The sequence below is a fragment of the Microcaecilia unicolor genome, chromosome 9 (genome assembly GCF_901765095.1).
Source record: "Microcaecilia unicolor chromosome 9, aMicUni1.1, whole genome shotgun sequence".
Lineage (NCBI taxonomy): Eukaryota > Metazoa > Chordata > Amphibia > Gymnophiona > Siphonopidae > Microcaecilia > Microcaecilia unicolor.
The window spans coordinates 180,592,984-180,611,905 of NC_044039.1; the positions used below are offsets into that span (position 1 = coordinate 180,592,984).

The following is an 18,922-nucleotide window of genomic DNA, read 5'->3' on the forward strand; positions in this document are numbered from 1 at the left end:
AATAAAGAAGTTTAAACGCTGGGCGGCCACCGGCAGGAACGGAAAAAGGACGGAGGGCTGTCGGGGAGCTGAGAACGGGCGTCTAAGGACTGACTGTGAGCGCCGGACAGTGGCGGGGAGCGGACTCGCGGGAAGAGCCACACTCAAGGGGCCAAAGAGCCGCATGTGGCTTGCGAGCCGCGGTTTGCCGACCACTGCACTATGGCAACTAGTTAATGATGCTTGTTTTTCTCTGTCTCTTTTTTTTTTATACCCCCCCTTAATACTAAACTAGGTCCTGCTTGCTTTTCCCTCTCTCTCTCTCTCTCTGTCTTTATTCCCCCTTAATGCTAAACTAGATCCTGCAGTGCCTGCTAGATTCTATCTGTTAATGCTGTGGTACAAAGTTTTCAAAAATAAGTGGAAAAGACTTTGGAGATTAGTTGATAAAATTTGCTTTTTATATTTTTATTTTGCCTAACACTAACCTACAATTCCTCCTTTAAACCCCAATCTTTAAGTTCTGTGCTGAGATCTGAGGCTCAGGCCAAGTTGTTCATTGTCTGTCCTGCATCTCTGGCTCTTACAGTACTACCAAACACTTGTGTTACGTTCTTTTTCTATTTTGGGAATGGATTTCCAAGCTGAGGGTGCTGACGATGTATAAATATATGTGTTTACCACACTGCAGCCATAGTCAGTCATCGATTTGATCCTCTGAGTATGTAATGCTCACTCTTAAAATAATCCTTATCGTCTTCTGTTATATTTTGAATCTGAATTTGTTACAGTTCTTAATAATGATTGTGACTTGCCATGGAGCAAGTCATAAATCTTAAAATGATGTAACCTACTCTGGTTGAAACTGCTTTCATTTTAGCATCTGGAAAAAGAGCTCCTGGAACGGCAGCCGGAAGTACACTCCCTGCAGGAGATTTCCAGCTACCTTCTCTCTAAATCAGGGGAGGAAGACTATGTTGAAGCGGATGAGAAGATTCACGTGATTAGCAGGAAACTGCAACAGCTTCTCAAGCAAGTTTCACAGGACCTGAAAACCACACAGCAGACACTGGTGAGCAAAGACTTCGGAACCCTGAGCTTCCTGGTTTACAAATGATTCTGCTGCATTGCCAAAACCAGTCGTATCATAGACCTCCTGTCGGCCAGTGACATGGAATGACAGCTGATGGCCCACAGTATCATAGTACAGCTATCTTAGCATAGAGAAAGCTGGGGAAAAGAAGCGGCTAAAATATAATAAAATGCAGGCAACGAGATGTAACTATAGTACTCTTCTACGTGCATGTGTGTGGGGTAATTGCAAACAAACAGTGCTGTCATGCAGAAGGTCCCTGATCTGAACTCAAAGTAGGATTTTCTTCTTTGAAAGCCAGCTAGGGGTGCTGTGAGGGCAGCCTTCACAGCCACAGAGGAACAAGGTTTTGTAGTAATTTATTCAGGTTGGGTTGGAGGCCCATGCTGTAGACTTCTAGAAGGAGTCCTAGTGAATGGCCCATGGCTCAGCTCTATACAGAGTATATAAAATGGAGAGGGGGGGGGGGGTGGAGAGAACCTGCAGATTGCTGCAAATGAAGAGTCATGATGCTAGATCTGAACTCTGGTTGCAGTTTTGTAGGAAGTGTGTAAGAATTGCAATACTGGGTCAGACCAAAGTCCATCAAGCTCAGTATCTGAAAAGTACAAAGGAGCAGGAGGAAACTGCTGAATCAGGAAACAATTAGCCTGTTTGACTTTAGCTGTAGAACTGAAGTTTCTGTTGTTATTTTAGTATTTTAACTTTTGTTCCCTACAGGACATGAATTCATCAGTGTCAGCCATTAGTGGGTTGGACAGTGCAGACCACCACACATCTCTCCTAGAATCAGATCCTGCACTTTTACAACAGAAGGTATATTAAAATGTGTTTATTTTACTACAGTGCCTGTTTTCCCATCTTGCCGTTCTTTAAGGGGTCCTTTTACAAAGCCACGGTAAAAATTGGCCTGCAGTAATATGGGTACGTCTTTTGGGCTCGCACTGGGCCACTTTTTGCCATGGCTGGGGAAAAAAGGCATTTTTTAATGGGCTGGGAAATGGGCATGTGCAAAAATTAAAACTAGCGCGCACCAATTTATGGCTTGAGCCCTTACCGCAAGCCATTGATTTAGCAATAAGGGCTCACGTGCTACCTGCATGGTAACCATGCAGCATGCGCCAACGTGGCCATGCTGCTGATTACGGCTGGGAATGCCCCTCCCCCCCCCCCCCCCCCCCCCCCCCCCCGCAGTAGAAAATAGAAAAAATATTTTCTACTGCGGGATTCAGCGCATGCCAAAATCGGAATTAACGCCGGGCGCACGTACTTCCCCGGCGGTAGTGCCGATTTGGCACATACTACCTGCGTGTGTCCATAGAAGAGAAGGGAGGAAAAAGAGAAGGGGAAAGAAATGGTGATCATGGATGAAAAGAAGGGAGGAGATGGTGCCAGGGGAGAAGAGGGAGATAGGCGATGGAATCAAAGTTATTGACTGAATGTTTAGCATTATTAAAAAAAATGTAAACAACTATGAGGCTTATTTTGAAGGCACTCAGACTTACAAAAAGATACACAGAAACCTATGTAACTTTGTAAGTCTAAGTGCTATGAAAATACGCCTCTACGTGTACATGTTGAATTTATTTCAACTCTTTTACATTTGGATCATACAATTAATCACACGATTAAAAATGTTAATTGATGGGCAGCCCTATTTTATATAGATGCTGTGATATAACAGTACCCCTGTATGGGTTAATTCTGTAAGTGTAGGTGCCCCAATGCCACATAAGCATATTCTATAATGGCATCTAGGCACCCAGATTCCATTATATAATACTAGTATAACCTAGTGTCAGCATGCCTTCCATTTAGGTGCCCAAAAATGCACCAGCTTATTATTAACATTTGTATAGCGCTACCAGACGGATGCAGCGCTGAATATCCAACATAGAGAGACAGTACCTGCTCAGAAGAGCTTACAATCTAAAAATAATACAGACAGACAAGACAATTAAGGACAAGGGACATACTGGGTGAGAAGGAACAAGGGAAGGGCAAATTGAGTAGTGGCTAGGAGCCAAAGCAGTGGTGAAAAGGTGGATTTTTAGCATAGATTTGAAAACAGGTAGAGATGGAGCTAGACATACAGGCTCAGGAAGTCTATTCCAGGCATAAGGTGCAGCGAGGGAAAAGGAACGAAGTCTGGAGTTAGCAGTAGAGGAGAAGAGGGGCGACAAGAGAGATTTGTCCAGTGAGCGGAGTTCACGGGGAGGAATGTAGGGAGAGATGAGAATGGAGAGGTAATGGGGGGGCTGCAGAATGGATGCATTTAAAGGTCAGTAGGAGAAGTTTGAATTGTATGCGGAAGCGGACAGGGAGCCAGTGAAGTGACTTGAGGAGTGGGCTAGTGTGGGTATAACGATTTTGGCAAAATAAGTCGTGCTTCCGAATTTTGGACAGACTGGAGAGGAGAGAGATTGCTGAGAGGAAGACCAGTGAGAAGTAAATTGCAATAATCCAAGCAAGAGGTGACAAGGGTTTGGATAAGGGTTCTGGTAGCATATTCAGAAAGGAAGGGGCGAATTTTGCTAATGTTGTAGATAAAGAAACGACAGGTTTTAGCGATTTAGATCTGGTGTAACTGTGGCACCCAGATGCAGCAAAGACAAGTGTAACTTACAGTATTCAGTAAATTGCATGTGTAAGTGGCTGTCCCCACCCATGTAAACACCCCTTTTGTATTTACATATTATCTCACGGGTTCTATATAAGGCACGTGTTAAATAGTGCATGTGTCCAATATACTACTACTACTACTACTTAACATTTCTAGAGCGCTACTAGGGTTACGCAGCGCTGTACAGTTTAACAAAGAAGGACAGTCCCTGCTCGAAGCTTACAATCTAAAGGATGAAATGTCAAGTTGGGGCAGTCAAGATTTCCTGAATAGAGGTGTAGTGGTTAGGTGCCGAAGGCACGCTGCTCAACTCAATGACGAGCCAATCAGGCCAGCAATAATTGGAATTTCTGCGTGCTTTTTTTTAGGCGTGTTCTAAAAAGAGGGGCACAAAAATGCTAACACACGTAACTGAAAAGGGGATGCAGCCATGGGAGAAGTGTGGGGCGTTACTCAAATTTATATGCGTTGTTATAGAATTTGGAGGAACGCACCTACATTAGGAGCAGGTGTATATACCAGGTTTTCAGTGCTGTAAATGGCCATGCCTAAATGTAGGCGCATTCCCTGGTCGTATGTGCTATTCTATACACTGTGTTAATCAGACACATCTAGATTTTAGACACCATTTACGGAATCTGGCCCTATGTCACTTAGGTGCACCCTTACAGAACAGTACGTAGGTGTTTTGATGCCAGGAAAGTACAAGTATTCTATACACCAGTGCTTCTCAGCCTAGTCCCTGGGGCACACCCAGCCAGTTGGATTTTCAGGATATCCACAATGAATATACGAGTGAGAGATTTGCATACCGAGAAGGCAGTGCAAGCAAATCTCATGCAAATTGTAGATATCCTGGAAAACTGACTGGCTGGGTGTGCTCCAGAGTCTGGGTTGAGTAGAACTGCTATACATCTATACACTCAAGTGGCACATGAATGTGGACATTCTGTTATAGAATTGCCTCTAGAGGGCATTTATCCAGATAGAGGCTTTGGGCCCAATATTGAAAAGCATTTATCTGGACAGTGGCAGCTGCTATCTGCTTTGCTTGGTTTGCTTTCTGTTCAAAGTACTGCTCATCATTTCTATACCATTGCTTGATGTTTCAGTAGTGATACATGTCTCTAATTGTAATACAGTCAGGAACTAGTATGAGTGTCCTAGAAAGTGTACATTTTTCTGACAGTTGTGTCTAGGATCACTGTAGGAGAAGTGGATTTTTCCTTAGCATGTTTTGTTAACAAGAATTAATTTTTCTTTCTCATTAGGATGATGAGGATGATGTTTCGGAAGCTACGAACGAGCACGATACCAGGTATTTTATTGTTTTACACCATTGCGTTTTATTCACACTCAGAACTACTCCCTTCAACCTCCAAAAACTCATCACTTGAAAGCAATAGTTCTTAATCAAGGCCGCAGGACACACCCAGTCAGTTGGGTTTTCAGGATATGCACAGTGAATGTGCATGAGATAGATTTCATAGAAATATCTGCTTCCAGTGTCTACAGTATCATGCATGGATATTCTGAAAACCTGACTAGCTGGATGTGTCACAAGGACTGGATTGAGAACTATTTCCTTAAAGTTGTGCCGGAGCTTTAACAAACAGCATAGCAAGAAAAGTTGCAATCATGTCAGAAAGCTAGTATTTTCCACCTTGCATGGTAGCTGCCTGTCTCTAGGTTGCAAAGATGGTCAACCTTTTCATACCCTTTGTCATCCTAATTTATTTTCAAAGGTATGACTCTGTTCTATGGTAACTGACTTATTTTTCTGGGTAGAAAACTGCCAAAGTGCTTTCCTGAAAAACAGAGTATAATGATAGAACAAGATCATGCAGTCTATCCACTACGACCATCCAGCCTTGTGTTTGTTCCATGCTTTCTTGAGTAAATGTCTCCACCACCTCCATTGTGAAGCTGATCCATGCATTCACTGCCCTTTCTGAAGAGAAATGTTTCCTTAGATTACTTCATCCTACAACCCTTCATTCCAGAGCATTCTTCCACTGAGAAAGGGCCACTCCTTGTAGATTTATATCTTGGAAATATTTGCATGTCTCTCATATCTTCTCCACCCCTTTCCACCAGGGTAGATATATCTATGTAGATCTTTGTGTGAACCATATGTTTTATGACAAAGACTATTAATCATTGTTGCCCTCTAGACCAACTCCTTCTGGTTTATATCCTTTTGGGGTTGTGGTTTCCAGAATTGCAACTCCCAATGAGGTCTCACTAGAGACTTATACAGAAGCAATATCACTTCTTTTTTTCCTGCTGGCCATTTTTTTCCCTGTGTTCTCAAGCATTCGTCTGACTTTTTCCATCACCTTGTTTAGATCCTGTTTTTGTTTTGTACACAGAAGAGCTTCTCCCTTTATTGGTCCCTTGGGGTTTTGCAACCCAAACACACAGCCCTAGGTTTTTTAGCATTACATTTTTGCAACCAAAATAGAGACCATTCCTCAAGCTTCTCTAGGTCTCTTCTCACGTTGTCCACAACTTTCGGAGTGTCTGCCCTATTGCACATTTTGGTTTTTATCTGCAGAGACAAACCATTCCCAGTAGCCCTTTCACAACATTGCTTACAAAAATCTTGAAAAGAACCAGACCAAAGATCAATCACTGTGGCGCTCCATTGATAATGCCACTTTTCTCAGAGTGAATTCCATTTACCACTGAATATACACCCTTTGTCACCACATATGCTTCCAACCCAATTAGTCACTTATAAATAAACTGTGCACTCTTAATATGAACTCATAAGTCTCCTGAATGGAGCAATGTCAAAGGCCTTGCTGCAATCTCAATATCTAGTACTCTCCCCTGATCTAATTCTCTAATTAACCAGTCAAAAAATTGTGTAATTCATTGGATTCTAGATACTGCACTATCTGAGGCAGCATGGTTTTACCCACAAGTAGATTTTGTCACATGTATCTAACCAATCTTCTGTGTTATCAGTGATTCAATGAATTTACTCAACATCGAGGTCAGCCTCCCTGTTACTACTGATTTTGTGAAGAACCACATCTGTCGGTCTTTATAAAATCTCTCTCAGATCCTAGAGTTGTTGTGCTGTAGAAGTTTCTCATCCCACAGTGCCTGCAGCACTCTGGAGGGATTTTCCTTAGATTACCCTTTGATGTCAAATATAGGAAGGATCTAACTATCAGAAAGAGCTTGAATTCTACTTTTGCATTAGGTTCACCATGTTCAATGAATTTTAAAATAAAGTATTTATTTTATTGATTTTCGTTTCCATCTTTCTAAATATATCTCAACTGAGCACAGTACAAGGACCTAAATCAACCTTCTGCTCAATGTATGGCAGCGGCAGCCAAAAAAGCAATTATTAGTAAAGCAATAGAGAATAAAACAAAGAATATTATAAAACCTCTGTATCACTCCATGGTGCGATCTTGCCTTCAGTATTGTGTGCATTTCTGGTCGCTGTATCTCAAAAAGATATTTGATTGTTTACTATCTCAAAAAGTGCAAAGTCTAAGGGAGACACCATAGTTATACAGTACATTTAAAATAAGTAGAATTGTTTTTCAGTCAATATATAGTTAAGCTCTGAAACTTGTTGCCAGAGGAAGTAGTAAAAGCAGTTGCCTAATTCTAGGGTCCATCTTGGGAGTCAGTATCAGGTGTTGTTGTACACAATATGCTGAAATCTTTTGCCCAGTGTGCGATGGCAGCCAAAAAAGCAAATAGGATGCTAGGAATTTTTAGGAAAGGGATGGAAAATAAGACAAAGAATATTATAATGCCTCTGTATCACTCCATGGTGTGACCTCACCTTGAGTATTGTATTCAGTTCTCCATGGACAGAATGCATCTTGCAGCCCCACAAATTGAAGTGACTCTCCATGACGTCACAGTCCCGGAACTCTCAAAAGCATTTATCTTTAAAAAGAGCATTAACGTATGAGCTCTTGGTAGCCCACTGGTAGACCATTCTGGTCACTGTATCTCAAAAAAGATAAGGCGGAATTAGAAAAGGTTCAAAGAAGACCAACCAAAATGATAAAGGGGATGGAACTCCTGTCATACGAAGAAAGGCTAAAGAGGTTCGATTACCACTGCACCTTTTTGTGACCTTGAACAAGTCACTTAGCCCTTCATTGCCCCAGATACAAAAACTTAGATTGTGAGCCCTTTAGGGACAGAGAAGGTACCTTCATATAATGTGTACAGCGCTGCGTACATCTGGTAGCACTATAGAAATGATTAGTAGTAGTAAAGAGGTTAGTGCTCTTCAGCTTGGAAAAGAGACAGCTGTGGGGGGGGGGATATGATTGAGGTCTACAAAATCCTAAATGATGTAGAACAGGTAAAAGTGAATCGATTTTTTTTACTCTTTCAAAAAGTACAAAGACTAGAGGACACTCCATAAAGTTACGTGGAAATACTTTTAAAACAAATAGGAGAAAATATTTTTTTCACTCAAAAGTATAGTTAAGCTCTGGAGCTCGCTGCCAGAGGATATGGTAACAGTGGTTAGCATATCTGGGTTTAAAAAAAGGTTTGGACAAGTTCCTGGAGGAAAGGTCCATAGTCTGCTATTGAAATAGACATAGAGAAGCCACTGCTTGCCCTGGCATTGGTAGCGTGGAATTTTTATTTTATTTTTGGTTACATTTGTACCCCGCGCTTTCCCACTCATGGCAGGCTCAATGCGGTGGACAATGGAGGGTTAAGTGACTTGCCCAGAGTCACAAGGCACTGCCTGTCCCAGGAATTGAACTCAGTTCCTCAGTTCCCCAGGACCAAAGTCCACCACCCTAACCACTAGGCCACTCCTCCACTCCAATCTTGCTACTATTTAGGTTTCTGCCAGGTACTTGTGATCTGGATTGGCCACTGTGGAAATAGGATACTGGGATAGATGGGCCATTGGTCTGACCCAGTATGGCTATTCTTATGTTCTTATGTCACTGTGCTTACCTCCAGGAATTCATCCAACCCTTTTTTAAACACAGTACAAGGATGCACTCTGTAACAATATGTGATACTTATGCACTGTGTACAAACTGGCAAGAGAAGTGATATCGTCAGACTAATGATCTAGCAAGTCCAGTATCCTGTTTCCAAAGTACCTGGTAGTCCCAAAAGAGTAAAATAGTCCCAAAAGAGTAAAATAGATGTCTTGTTGCTTATTGTGGGAATAAGCAGTAGATTTCTCCAAATCCACCTTAATGATTTATGGACTTTTCTTTTAGAAACTTGTCCAAACCTTTACTACGCTAACCACTTTCACCACTTTCTCTGACAACAGATTTCAGAGCTTAATTACACATTGAGTGAAGAAATATTTTCTCTGATTAGTTCTAAATGTATTATAGCACTTAGTAACTTCATTGTGTGCCCCCTAGTCCTTGCACTTTTGGAAGAGTAAACAAGCAATTCATATCTACCCTTAGACATCTATCATACCTCCCCTCAGCCATCTTTTCTTCAGGTTGAAAAGCCCTACCCTAGGCTCTTTAGCCTATCCTCATAAAGAAGTCATCCAATCATTTTGGTCACTTGTCTCTATTTTATTTATTTTGTTTCATTTGTACCCTGCACATTCCCATTCATGGCAGGCTCAATGCAGCTTACATGGGGCAATGGAGGGTTAAGTGACTTGCCCAGAGTCACAAGGAGCTGCCTGTGCCTGAAGTGGGAATCGAACTCAGTTCCTCAGGACCAAAGTCCACCACCCTAACCACTAGGCCACTCCTCCACTGTTGCTACTATTTGAGATTCTACATGGAATGTTGCTATTCCACTAGAAGTCGGCCCTTGCAGATCACCAATGTGGCTGCGCAGGCTTCTACATGGAATGTTGCTAGTGGAATAGCAACATTCCATGTAGAATCTCCAATAGTAGCAACATTCCATGTAGAATCTCCAATAGTATCTATTTTATTTTTGTTACATTTGTACCCTGCGCTTTCCCACTCATGGCAGGCTCAATGCGGCTTACATGGGGCAATGGAGGGTTAAGTGACTTGCCCAGAGTCACAAGGAGCTGCCTGTGCCTGAAGTGGGAATCGAACTCAGTTCCTCAGGACGAAAGTCCACCACCCTAACCACTAGGCCACTCCTCCACTATACCTTTTCTAATTCTGCTTTATCTTTTTTAAGACGCAGTGACCAGAATCACACACGCTATTCAAGGTCCAGTTGCAGAATGGAGCAATACAAAGGCATTATGATATTATCTGCTTTGTTAATGCAGACCACTAAGAGGCTACAGATTTCTCTGGGTGTCTGTGGGGATTTTCTGAAAAACTTGTAAGCCATGATGTTGCCCATAGTGAGTTGCAGATTACCCAAGACAGTATACAGCTCCCTAACAGTATATAGTACTGTACATAACCAAATTGTCAACCCATAATTTGTCTGTTAGCTATATCAGCAGATATATAGGCTGCAAGTAGACTGTTGTAATTATACATTTGCTGATGTACATCAATAAAGAAAATAAATGATACCATACCACTAAACCAGAAGAAACTAATTTGATCTAGCATAGTCAGATCTCTGCACTGTCTGACATTATAATTACGAAGTCTACAGTGTTTTCCATTTGAAGTACATAGACCTTGATAAATCAAGTTATTTCTTTCATTTTGTATGTATGGGGAAAACTTTATAATCAACCTCTTGGCAGTGTACTACGTGATCACGAGACATTATGTACCTAAAGAGGAAACTTAACAGAGCTGGAGGCCAGGAAAAATGAACCTGTCCCCCACAGCATTCTGAGGAAGAAGGAGGAGAACAAAAAGCAGATATCTAGATTCTCTTTTATAAAGAAAGGCTGAAGGAGTTAGGTTTATTTCGCAAATACTGTAGCTGAAGTATAACATGTCTTGATTGCAGGTTTGGAAATGAAATTACAAAATCCAAAAGACATGACAGTAGTGGCATAGATAGGACTGAATTGGCCCTGGGTGGAAAAATTAAAATGGGACCTATAACACCATCTCTTCCAAGGTAGTGGAGACTGGGGAGAGGGGCAAGAGACCCCCTTCAGAGGACCAGAAATCAAACCCTGCAAAAGCCACATTCCAGACCTAGATAGAAAACCTGTCATAATAAAGCAGCACTGATGTCCAGGACTCAAATAACAAAGACCTTACTTAGAAAAGGCAGCACCCTATATTTCACCTCAGAAAGGCCAACAACAGTCCCTCCATGGCAAATCACTACGGGGATTATTCTGTAAACTGTGCCTCCTTTTTGGTATCCCAGTACAGCCCCGGGGAGTGCCAATCTTGTTAGAGCATCAGGGATAGAATACTAGCACAAGTCCCCCTTTGGCAAGCCAAAAAGAGGGCATGCGGCAGTCAAAAGTGGATTCGTCAATCAAAGCATGCAACTTACAGTATTCTATAATGTGCAAGCATCGATGGTTGACACATCCGTGTCCCGCCTATTCTTCTCCATCGTATATGCTCCCTTCACAAATGTGTGCTATGTCACTTATGTGCGAGCGTACAGTATAATACTTTGGGCAGAAGTACTCATAAGTGGTGCCTAATCTTACCATCTCATAACAGCACTAAACCCAGGACACCAAGAGCAACAATCTTATCCATTTCCCATAGATTCTGTATAGGTCGCCCAAAGTTGGGCAGAGTTCTCAGATGCATGGGCAAACTGATTAGTCAATTAGGTGCTAACAACCAGTTATTGGGGTTAAATAGTTAATTGGCACTTAACTGACACCAATTTGGATTTGCATGCACATCTGTCTAATCACTATTCTATAACAGCTGTACCTGAATTTCATAGCATGCGGTTCAAAAGGGGGCATGGCCGTGGGAGGGGCATAACTTAGGTGCAGTGTTATAGAATACATTTGTTCACCCAACTGCCATCAATTGGGCACGAGGATTTAAACTAGGTTTCAGCAGGCGCAAGTCCTCAGACGCGGGAATCTGCTCTAAGCGCTATTCTATAGAGGCCGCTTACCCCCAGATTCTATATAGCGTGCCTAGAGATCTCGGCACAGATTCTATAACAATGTGCATCAATTAACAAGCTAATGAGCGCTAATTGACACTGATTAGAATTTATGCACACAACTCGCTAAGCATGTTCTGTAATGAAGTGCACCAAACTTCTAACGTACACAGACAAAAAGGGGCATGGTTATGGGCAGAGAAATGGGCATTTCGTGGGCGTTCCGAAATTTACACGCATAGTTATAGAATATGGCCCAATGTGCATAAAGCACATATCACCCTCCAATGGAGAATGAAAGACTTACCTAACAAACAAACACGAAAAACTTACACCACAAGAGGAAAAATAGATCCAGCTAAATTTTGGCAACAGATCTACACCGACGGATGGACAATAAAGACAGATACAATCCAATTCCTCTCAAAATGGAATAATTGATGTAAAGTAATACTAGACAACATTGCCCCAATCCAAACCAGAACCTCGCACAGAAAGAACTCAATACCATGGTTCAACGAAGAACTGAAAAAACTCAAAACACAAGTTAGGAAACTAGAACGTGCGTGGAATAAAAAGAAAGACGATCCCACACTTAACGCTTGGAAGCAACTCCGAAGGAAATATAAATATACCATAAGACAAACCAAAAGACAATACTACAAAACTGAAAGTGGACCAAATTACAAAGACACACACAAACTCTTCCAACTCGTGAATAAATTATTAGACACCACTCCAGTCACCAACAACAGCAAAGACACACCAGGAGCAGACAACTTGGCGAAGTACTTCAAGGAGAAAATCATACAACTGCGACTCAAAATACCTGTCAGCCCCATCGAATACACCACACTCCTAGACTGCCTAGACCCAGACCCTGGAGTTTACCCAGCAGACAGGATCTGGACTGAATTCACAATACTACCGGAAGATCTTATCTCACAAACGCTTAAAAGATTCGCCAAATCTCACTGCAAATTAGATATGTGCCCAAACAACCTCATGAAGTTGGCCCCTCAACAATTTATAATGGATCTAACAAACCATGTGAACTTATGCTACAAAATGGACTCTTCCCAAGCGAGAAAGGTAACATTTTACTCACCCCTATACCCAAGGATGCAAAGAAAAATGCTAATGAACTAACGAACTACAGACCAGTAGCATCCATTCCCTTAATTACCAAAATAACAGAAGGTATCATGACCAAACAACTCACAGTGTATCTAAATAAGTTTTCAATATTACACGATTCCCAGTCAGGATTTCGCTCTAATCACAGTACTGAAACCGTACGAGTTACGCTCATGACCAAATTCAAACAATTGATAGCAAACGGCAATAACATACTACTGGTACAATTTGACATGTCAAGCGCATTTGACATGGTTGACCATGGAATTTTATTACACATCCTCGAATACTTCGGAATCGGAGGCAACGTTCTCAATTGGTTCAAGGGGTTTCTAACTACACGCTCATATCAAGTGGCATCAAATTCGACTACATCAGCTTCATGGACACCTGAATGCGGAGTTCCAGAGGGATCCCCCCTCTCACTGACCATATTCAACCTAATGATGACACCCTTGGCCAAACTACTATTGAATCAGAACCTAAACCCATATATATACGCTGATGATGTAACAATCTTCATCCCATTCAAACAAGATCTAAGGGAAATCTCCAATGAAATCAAGCAAAGCCTACAAATCATGAATTCCTGGGCAGATGCATTTCAGCTGAAACTTAATGCAGAAAAAAAACAATGCCTAGTACTCACCTCGCAATACAATAAGAATAAATTTACCACCATCAACACACCTAAACTAAATCTACCAGTTTCGGACACCCTAAAAATCCTTGGAGTCACCATTGATCGACACCTAAAACTTGAGAATCATGCGAAAAACGTAATTAAAAAGATGTTTCATTCAATGTGGAAACTAAAAAGAGTTAGACCATTTTTTCCAAGGTCTGTCTTCCGCAATCTGGTACAATCATTGGTACTCAGTCATCTGGACTCCAGACAGCCCAGAACACGGCAGCCAGACTAATATTCGGCAAATCAAAATACAAAAGCGTGAAACCCCTACGAGAAAAACTCCACTGGCTCCCACTTAAAGAACGCATCACGTTCAAACTTTGTACCCTAGTCTATAAAATCATCCATAGTGACGCCTCAGCCTACATTTCAGACCTAATAGAATTACCACCCAGGAACGCAAAAAAATCTTCTCGCACATTCCTTAATCTTCATCCTCCCAAGTGTAAAGGTCTGAAATATAAATTAATGCACGCATCTACCTTTTCCTATGTGAGCACGCAGCTCTGGAATGCGTTACCATGCAACCTGAAAACGGTCTATGAACTGACCAATTTCCGAAAACTACTGAAAACCTATCTCTTCAACAAGATATATCACAAAGATCAGCACGTGTAACTGTATAATCTTTAATATATCCAGAAATGTCTTATATCGTCTTTTGCTTTAACACTATCATGTATTTCACTACCATGTAACCCAAAACCCTCTGTAAAACCAAATGTATATTCTCTTCTACTTCCAGTATCCATGATGAATTGTAAGCCACATTGAGCCTGCAAAGAGGTGGGATAATGTGGGATACAAATGCAATAAATAAATAAATAAATCTAGACGCCGGGATTTACGCCACATTTTAGTTGGTGTAAATGGATGCGCATAGTTTTAGGCTCTGAGAAATCAACTAAGCTTATTCTATAATTGGCGCCTAAATCTAGGCACCGATTATAGAATATGCTTAGTCGGCACTGATTTCAGCACAATTCTTTAGGCGCCATATATATAGAATCTCCCTGTCAGCGCTAAGCAACCTTTGTAGAATACTTAGCACAGATCTGAACAGCACTTTACTTCGGGCGCCATTTACTGAATCTGGCCCTTCTGGCCCTTTATGTCTCTTTTATTAGTGAACTCGCTCAAAATAAATTATATTATACCATATCACATCTGCAAGACAGTAGTGTAAAGATATTCGGGGAGGGTTTTAATGTTCAGTACCTTGTGTTGTGTTTTAAAGAGGATGATGCCCAGTTATTCTCCAGTGCCACTGCAGATAGGTCATGATTTAAGGAGCAGTGGCGATTTAGGTTGGACACGAAGAATTTTCTAACTCTAAAGATAGCTGAGTGTTAAAGTACTCCATGGAGGCTGTAGAGCTTTTGACATTGGAGGTTGTTAAGAGGAGATTGAGTGTGAATGGAGAGCACAACTGGATCCTGCTTAGTGGCCTGGGGATGAAGTAGATGACCTGTTCAAATCCTTCCAGTGATATATTTCTAATGTTTATAATGTGGTTTTATTTGCCCTTTACCTTTGATGTAAATTTTTTAATTGCAGATCTCAGAACCAATCTGAATCCACTCAAGAAGTTTCCAGACCCCGTTCCCTCTTTTTACGAGTCCTCCGAGCAGCTCTACCTCTCCAGCTGCTCTTCCTTCTGCTTTTGCTTCTTGCCTGCATGGTCCCAGTCTCTGAAGAAGATTATAGTTGCACCCATGCAAACAACTTTGCCAGATCTTTTTATCCTATGCTCAGCTATACCAATGGTCCACCCCCCACATAGAGACTGTTCTATTTGAGTGTGCTTTGGACCAAAAAGTATGTGTATGGGTGCTGCTGTTGTCAAGCTTTAACAACTTATTTCAAGAATGAGGCTTTCCTATTTAAGAGAAGTGTTGTTTGCATAATGTTGCCCACCAGTGCAAGAAGTGTACAAGACAACAGAATCTGCCTGTTGTCAAAGGACTGATGATGTCAGATGTGAAGCGGCATCTTTTACCTCTTCTGAAATGGTATCGTCCATATGGCCTCCTCTGTCCATGAGAAGAAAATGTTTGTGGTTGTGCAATTTTCTAAATGATATGTTTAAAATAACTCAAAATATATATTTTTGTTTGTGTGGACAATGAACTGCATCTGGGTTTTTAGATTAAGTGGTAGTAAAATCTTTTTAACATATTTCCAAAACACTGCTGTTCACTTTAATGCAGAAATATTTTATAAAATCTAACCCAGCATATTGCAGCATGAGGGAGAGTAATTACTGACATATTTGCAGAGTGCATTTTAAAATACAGCTGATGGTCACCAAACTGAATAAAAAGGAGATAGCAAGGTAGTGGTGCTTTGCAGTCGCATAGATTCCATATCTTTTCACTGATAACAGATGACAAATTCATCCAGAGAGTTTGTCAACCAGCTGACAGAAGCAGTAAGACTTCAGAATTTGTTCTGCTTTATTTTCTTTTTAAAAAACCTAGAATCCCACTTAACAATATGAATACTATGTCCACATGCATGCAAATTTGTTTTAATTTCTTTATGAATGACAAAAGATATATATATATATATGTAAGCAGATAAATAATGTAAAGTGTGATTGTTTTTATATCAAAGATTTTGGGCCGAAAGTCTTTAATGCTGTACAGTATGCCAGAAGAAATTGAATCTTACTTTTATAACATTAATTTTTTAAACGACTTTTCCATGCAATGTTTAAAATGAAAATAGTTTTATTGGTTTAAAAAAAATCCTGTATTATCTACAGTTAACTGACCTGTTTTCCACACGTTGTAAAAATACAGCATTTGATTAAATTATCCTCAGTGATTACAGTAATGAGTGGATTAACAATTTAAGCCATATAAATGTGATGTCAACTTTCACTTCATCTTTTATGAACTCTGTCTCTCTCAGAAGACTGGAACCTTATTTTACATACTGTCAAGTAAAACCCTGAAATGTTTTGGAATATGCATAAATGACCCATGCACGCAATTTCTGTGTGGGAGGCTCTAATTAATGATTTCAGATTTGTTTGCTGGATAATGTAAAATATGCCAACAAAAATTATTTTCTTAAAGATTTTTTTCCATAACTTATTTTTTAAAAACATTTGAAGAGTGAAACATATTTATGAATGGTGGTCAAATGGAAAACTGAATGTGTGCCTTTGTGTTTGTGCCAGATAGACTGCAAATATTTGTAGAAATGGCAGTGCAGTTTCAATGCACACCAACCACAATTCTCTCATGATCTGTATATGGTATTTATTTTAAAGATAATAAGGCAATGTTAAAGCAATAGCTTGTCAAATTCTGGGATGTATTTCTTCTTCTATGCCTAACTCCCAGGCCCCTTTTCTTTTAAGCATGTTTTATAACAAAACACATATGATTTCACTTTTATCTGTTTCTCTGTCCTATGTATGGCACTGACATCAGCAATGACTTCACATTTGATATCAATCCAACTCCTTCGGGCACAGACCCTTTTGGCTGTCCTCCCTCCAGCAGTGCACCTCCCTGGGCTGCACTCCAGCCTTGGACAGGCTTCCCATGTCCTAATCCCACTTCCTGGCTGGACTCCTCTTATCCACCTGAAGCTCTGACTCCTTTTACTCAGCCTGCGGTTATCTCTTACACTCCAGGATCCCCCATTGCTCCCTAGGGTCCTAGTGGGGGTACAGACAACCGAAGGCCTCATGTACCTCCTTGTAATCCCTTTTATTATTTCCAACTCCACCCCTGCTGTCACTCACCACAGGAAAACCACTTTCTCTCCGCAACTTCTCTGCCAACTCTTTCCCTGGACAGGCCTCCCAATCTCACTCTCCAGCCCACTGGCAGGGATCTCCGCCCCCCCCCCCCCCCCCCCCCCAAGGGCCTCTGGAAAAATGTGTTACTGTAGACTTTAGTAATACCCTTATCGCTTCCTCATACATCTATTCACACTATATCCTTCACACACACACACATCCAATCCTACTATATTCCTCCCACCTCACAAACACACACACATTTCCACACACAAGCACTCTCGCAGCCACTCGCACTGGAGAAACTGTGCGATAAGTGTGTAGTTCATGGAGTTGTAAAACGCGGTGAGTGAAGTTACCCTGAATATCCTGATTGATTTACTACATTTTGACCCCTATTTTAGAAGCACCTCCATGTATAAATAACAGCTTTTACATGTGTAGATTAACTACATGTGCAAATAGAAGTTTTAGAAGCCGCCATTCACACATGGAGATCCACACCACATAATGTACATACAGTGGGGGAAATAAGTATTTGATCCCTTGCTGATTTTGTAAGTTTGCCCACTGACAAAGACATGAGCAGCCCATAATTGAAGGGTAGGTTATTGGTAACAGTGAGAGATAGCACATCACAAATTAAATCCGGAAAATCACATTGTGGAAAGTATATGAATTTATTTGCATTCTGCAGAGGGAAATAAGTATTTGATCCCCCACCAACCAGTAAGAGATCTGGCCCCTACAGACCAGGTAGATGCTCCAAATCAACTCGTTACCTGCATGACAGACAGCTGTCGGCAATGGTCACCTGTATGAAAGACACCTGTCCACAGACTCAGTGAATCAGTCAGACTCTAACCTCTACAAAATGGCCAAGAGCAAGGAGCTGTCTAAGGATGTCAGGGACAAGATCATACACCTGCACAAGGCTGGAATGGGCTACAAAACCATCAGTAAGACGCTGGGCGAGAAGGAGACAACTGTTGGTGCCATAGTAAGAAAATGGAAGAAGTACAAAATGACTGTCAATCGACAAAGATCTGGGGCTCCACGCAAAATCTCACCTCGTGGGGTATCCTTGATCATGAGGAAGGTTAGAAATCAGCCTACAACTACAAGGGGGGAACTTGTCAATGATCTCAAGGCAGCTGGGACCACTGTCACCACGAAAACCATTGGTAACACATTACGACATAACGGATTGCAATCCTGCAGTGCCCGCAAGGTCCCCCTGCTCCGGAAGGCACATGTGACGGCCCGTCTGAAGTTTGCCAGTGAACACCTGGATGATGCCGAGAGTGATTGGGAGAAGGTGCTGTGGTCAGATGAGACAAAAATTGAGATCTTTGGCATGAACTCAACTCGCCGTGTTTGGAGGAAGAGAAATGCTGCCTATGACCCAAAGAACACCGTCCCCACTGTCAAGCATGGAGGTGGAAATGTTATGTTTTGGGGGTGTTTCTCTGCTAAGGGCACAGGACTACTTCACCGCATCAATGGGAGAATGGATGGGGCCATGTACCGTACAATTCTGAGTGACAACCTCCTTCCCTCCGCCAGGGCCTTAAAAATGGGTCGTGGCTGGGTCTTCCAGCACGACAATGACCCAAAACATACAGCCAAGGCAACAAAGGAGTGGCTCAGGAAGAAGCACATTAGGGT

General features: G+C 41.5%; 1 protein-coding gene across 1 annotated transcript in view; it reads left to right on the top strand.

The window, feature by feature from the left end:
- The window catches only part of LOC115477722 (nesprin-2-like), a 359,728-nt gene extending 343,147 nt beyond the window's left edge, over positions 1–16,581 (top strand). Inside the window, exons 77-80 of the mRNA XM_030214775.1 lie at positions 860–1,051; positions 1,793–1,888; positions 4,967–5,013; positions 15,055–16,581. Of these exons, the coding sequence (XP_030070635.1) occupies positions 860–1,051; positions 1,793–1,888; positions 4,967–5,013; positions 15,055–15,280 (561 nt within the window). The 3' untranslated portion in view covers positions 15,281–16,581. The remainder of the gene's footprint in view (positions 1–859; positions 1,052–1,792; positions 1,889–4,966; positions 5,014–15,054) is intronic.
- Positions 16,582–18,922: the final 2,341 nt, after the last annotated feature.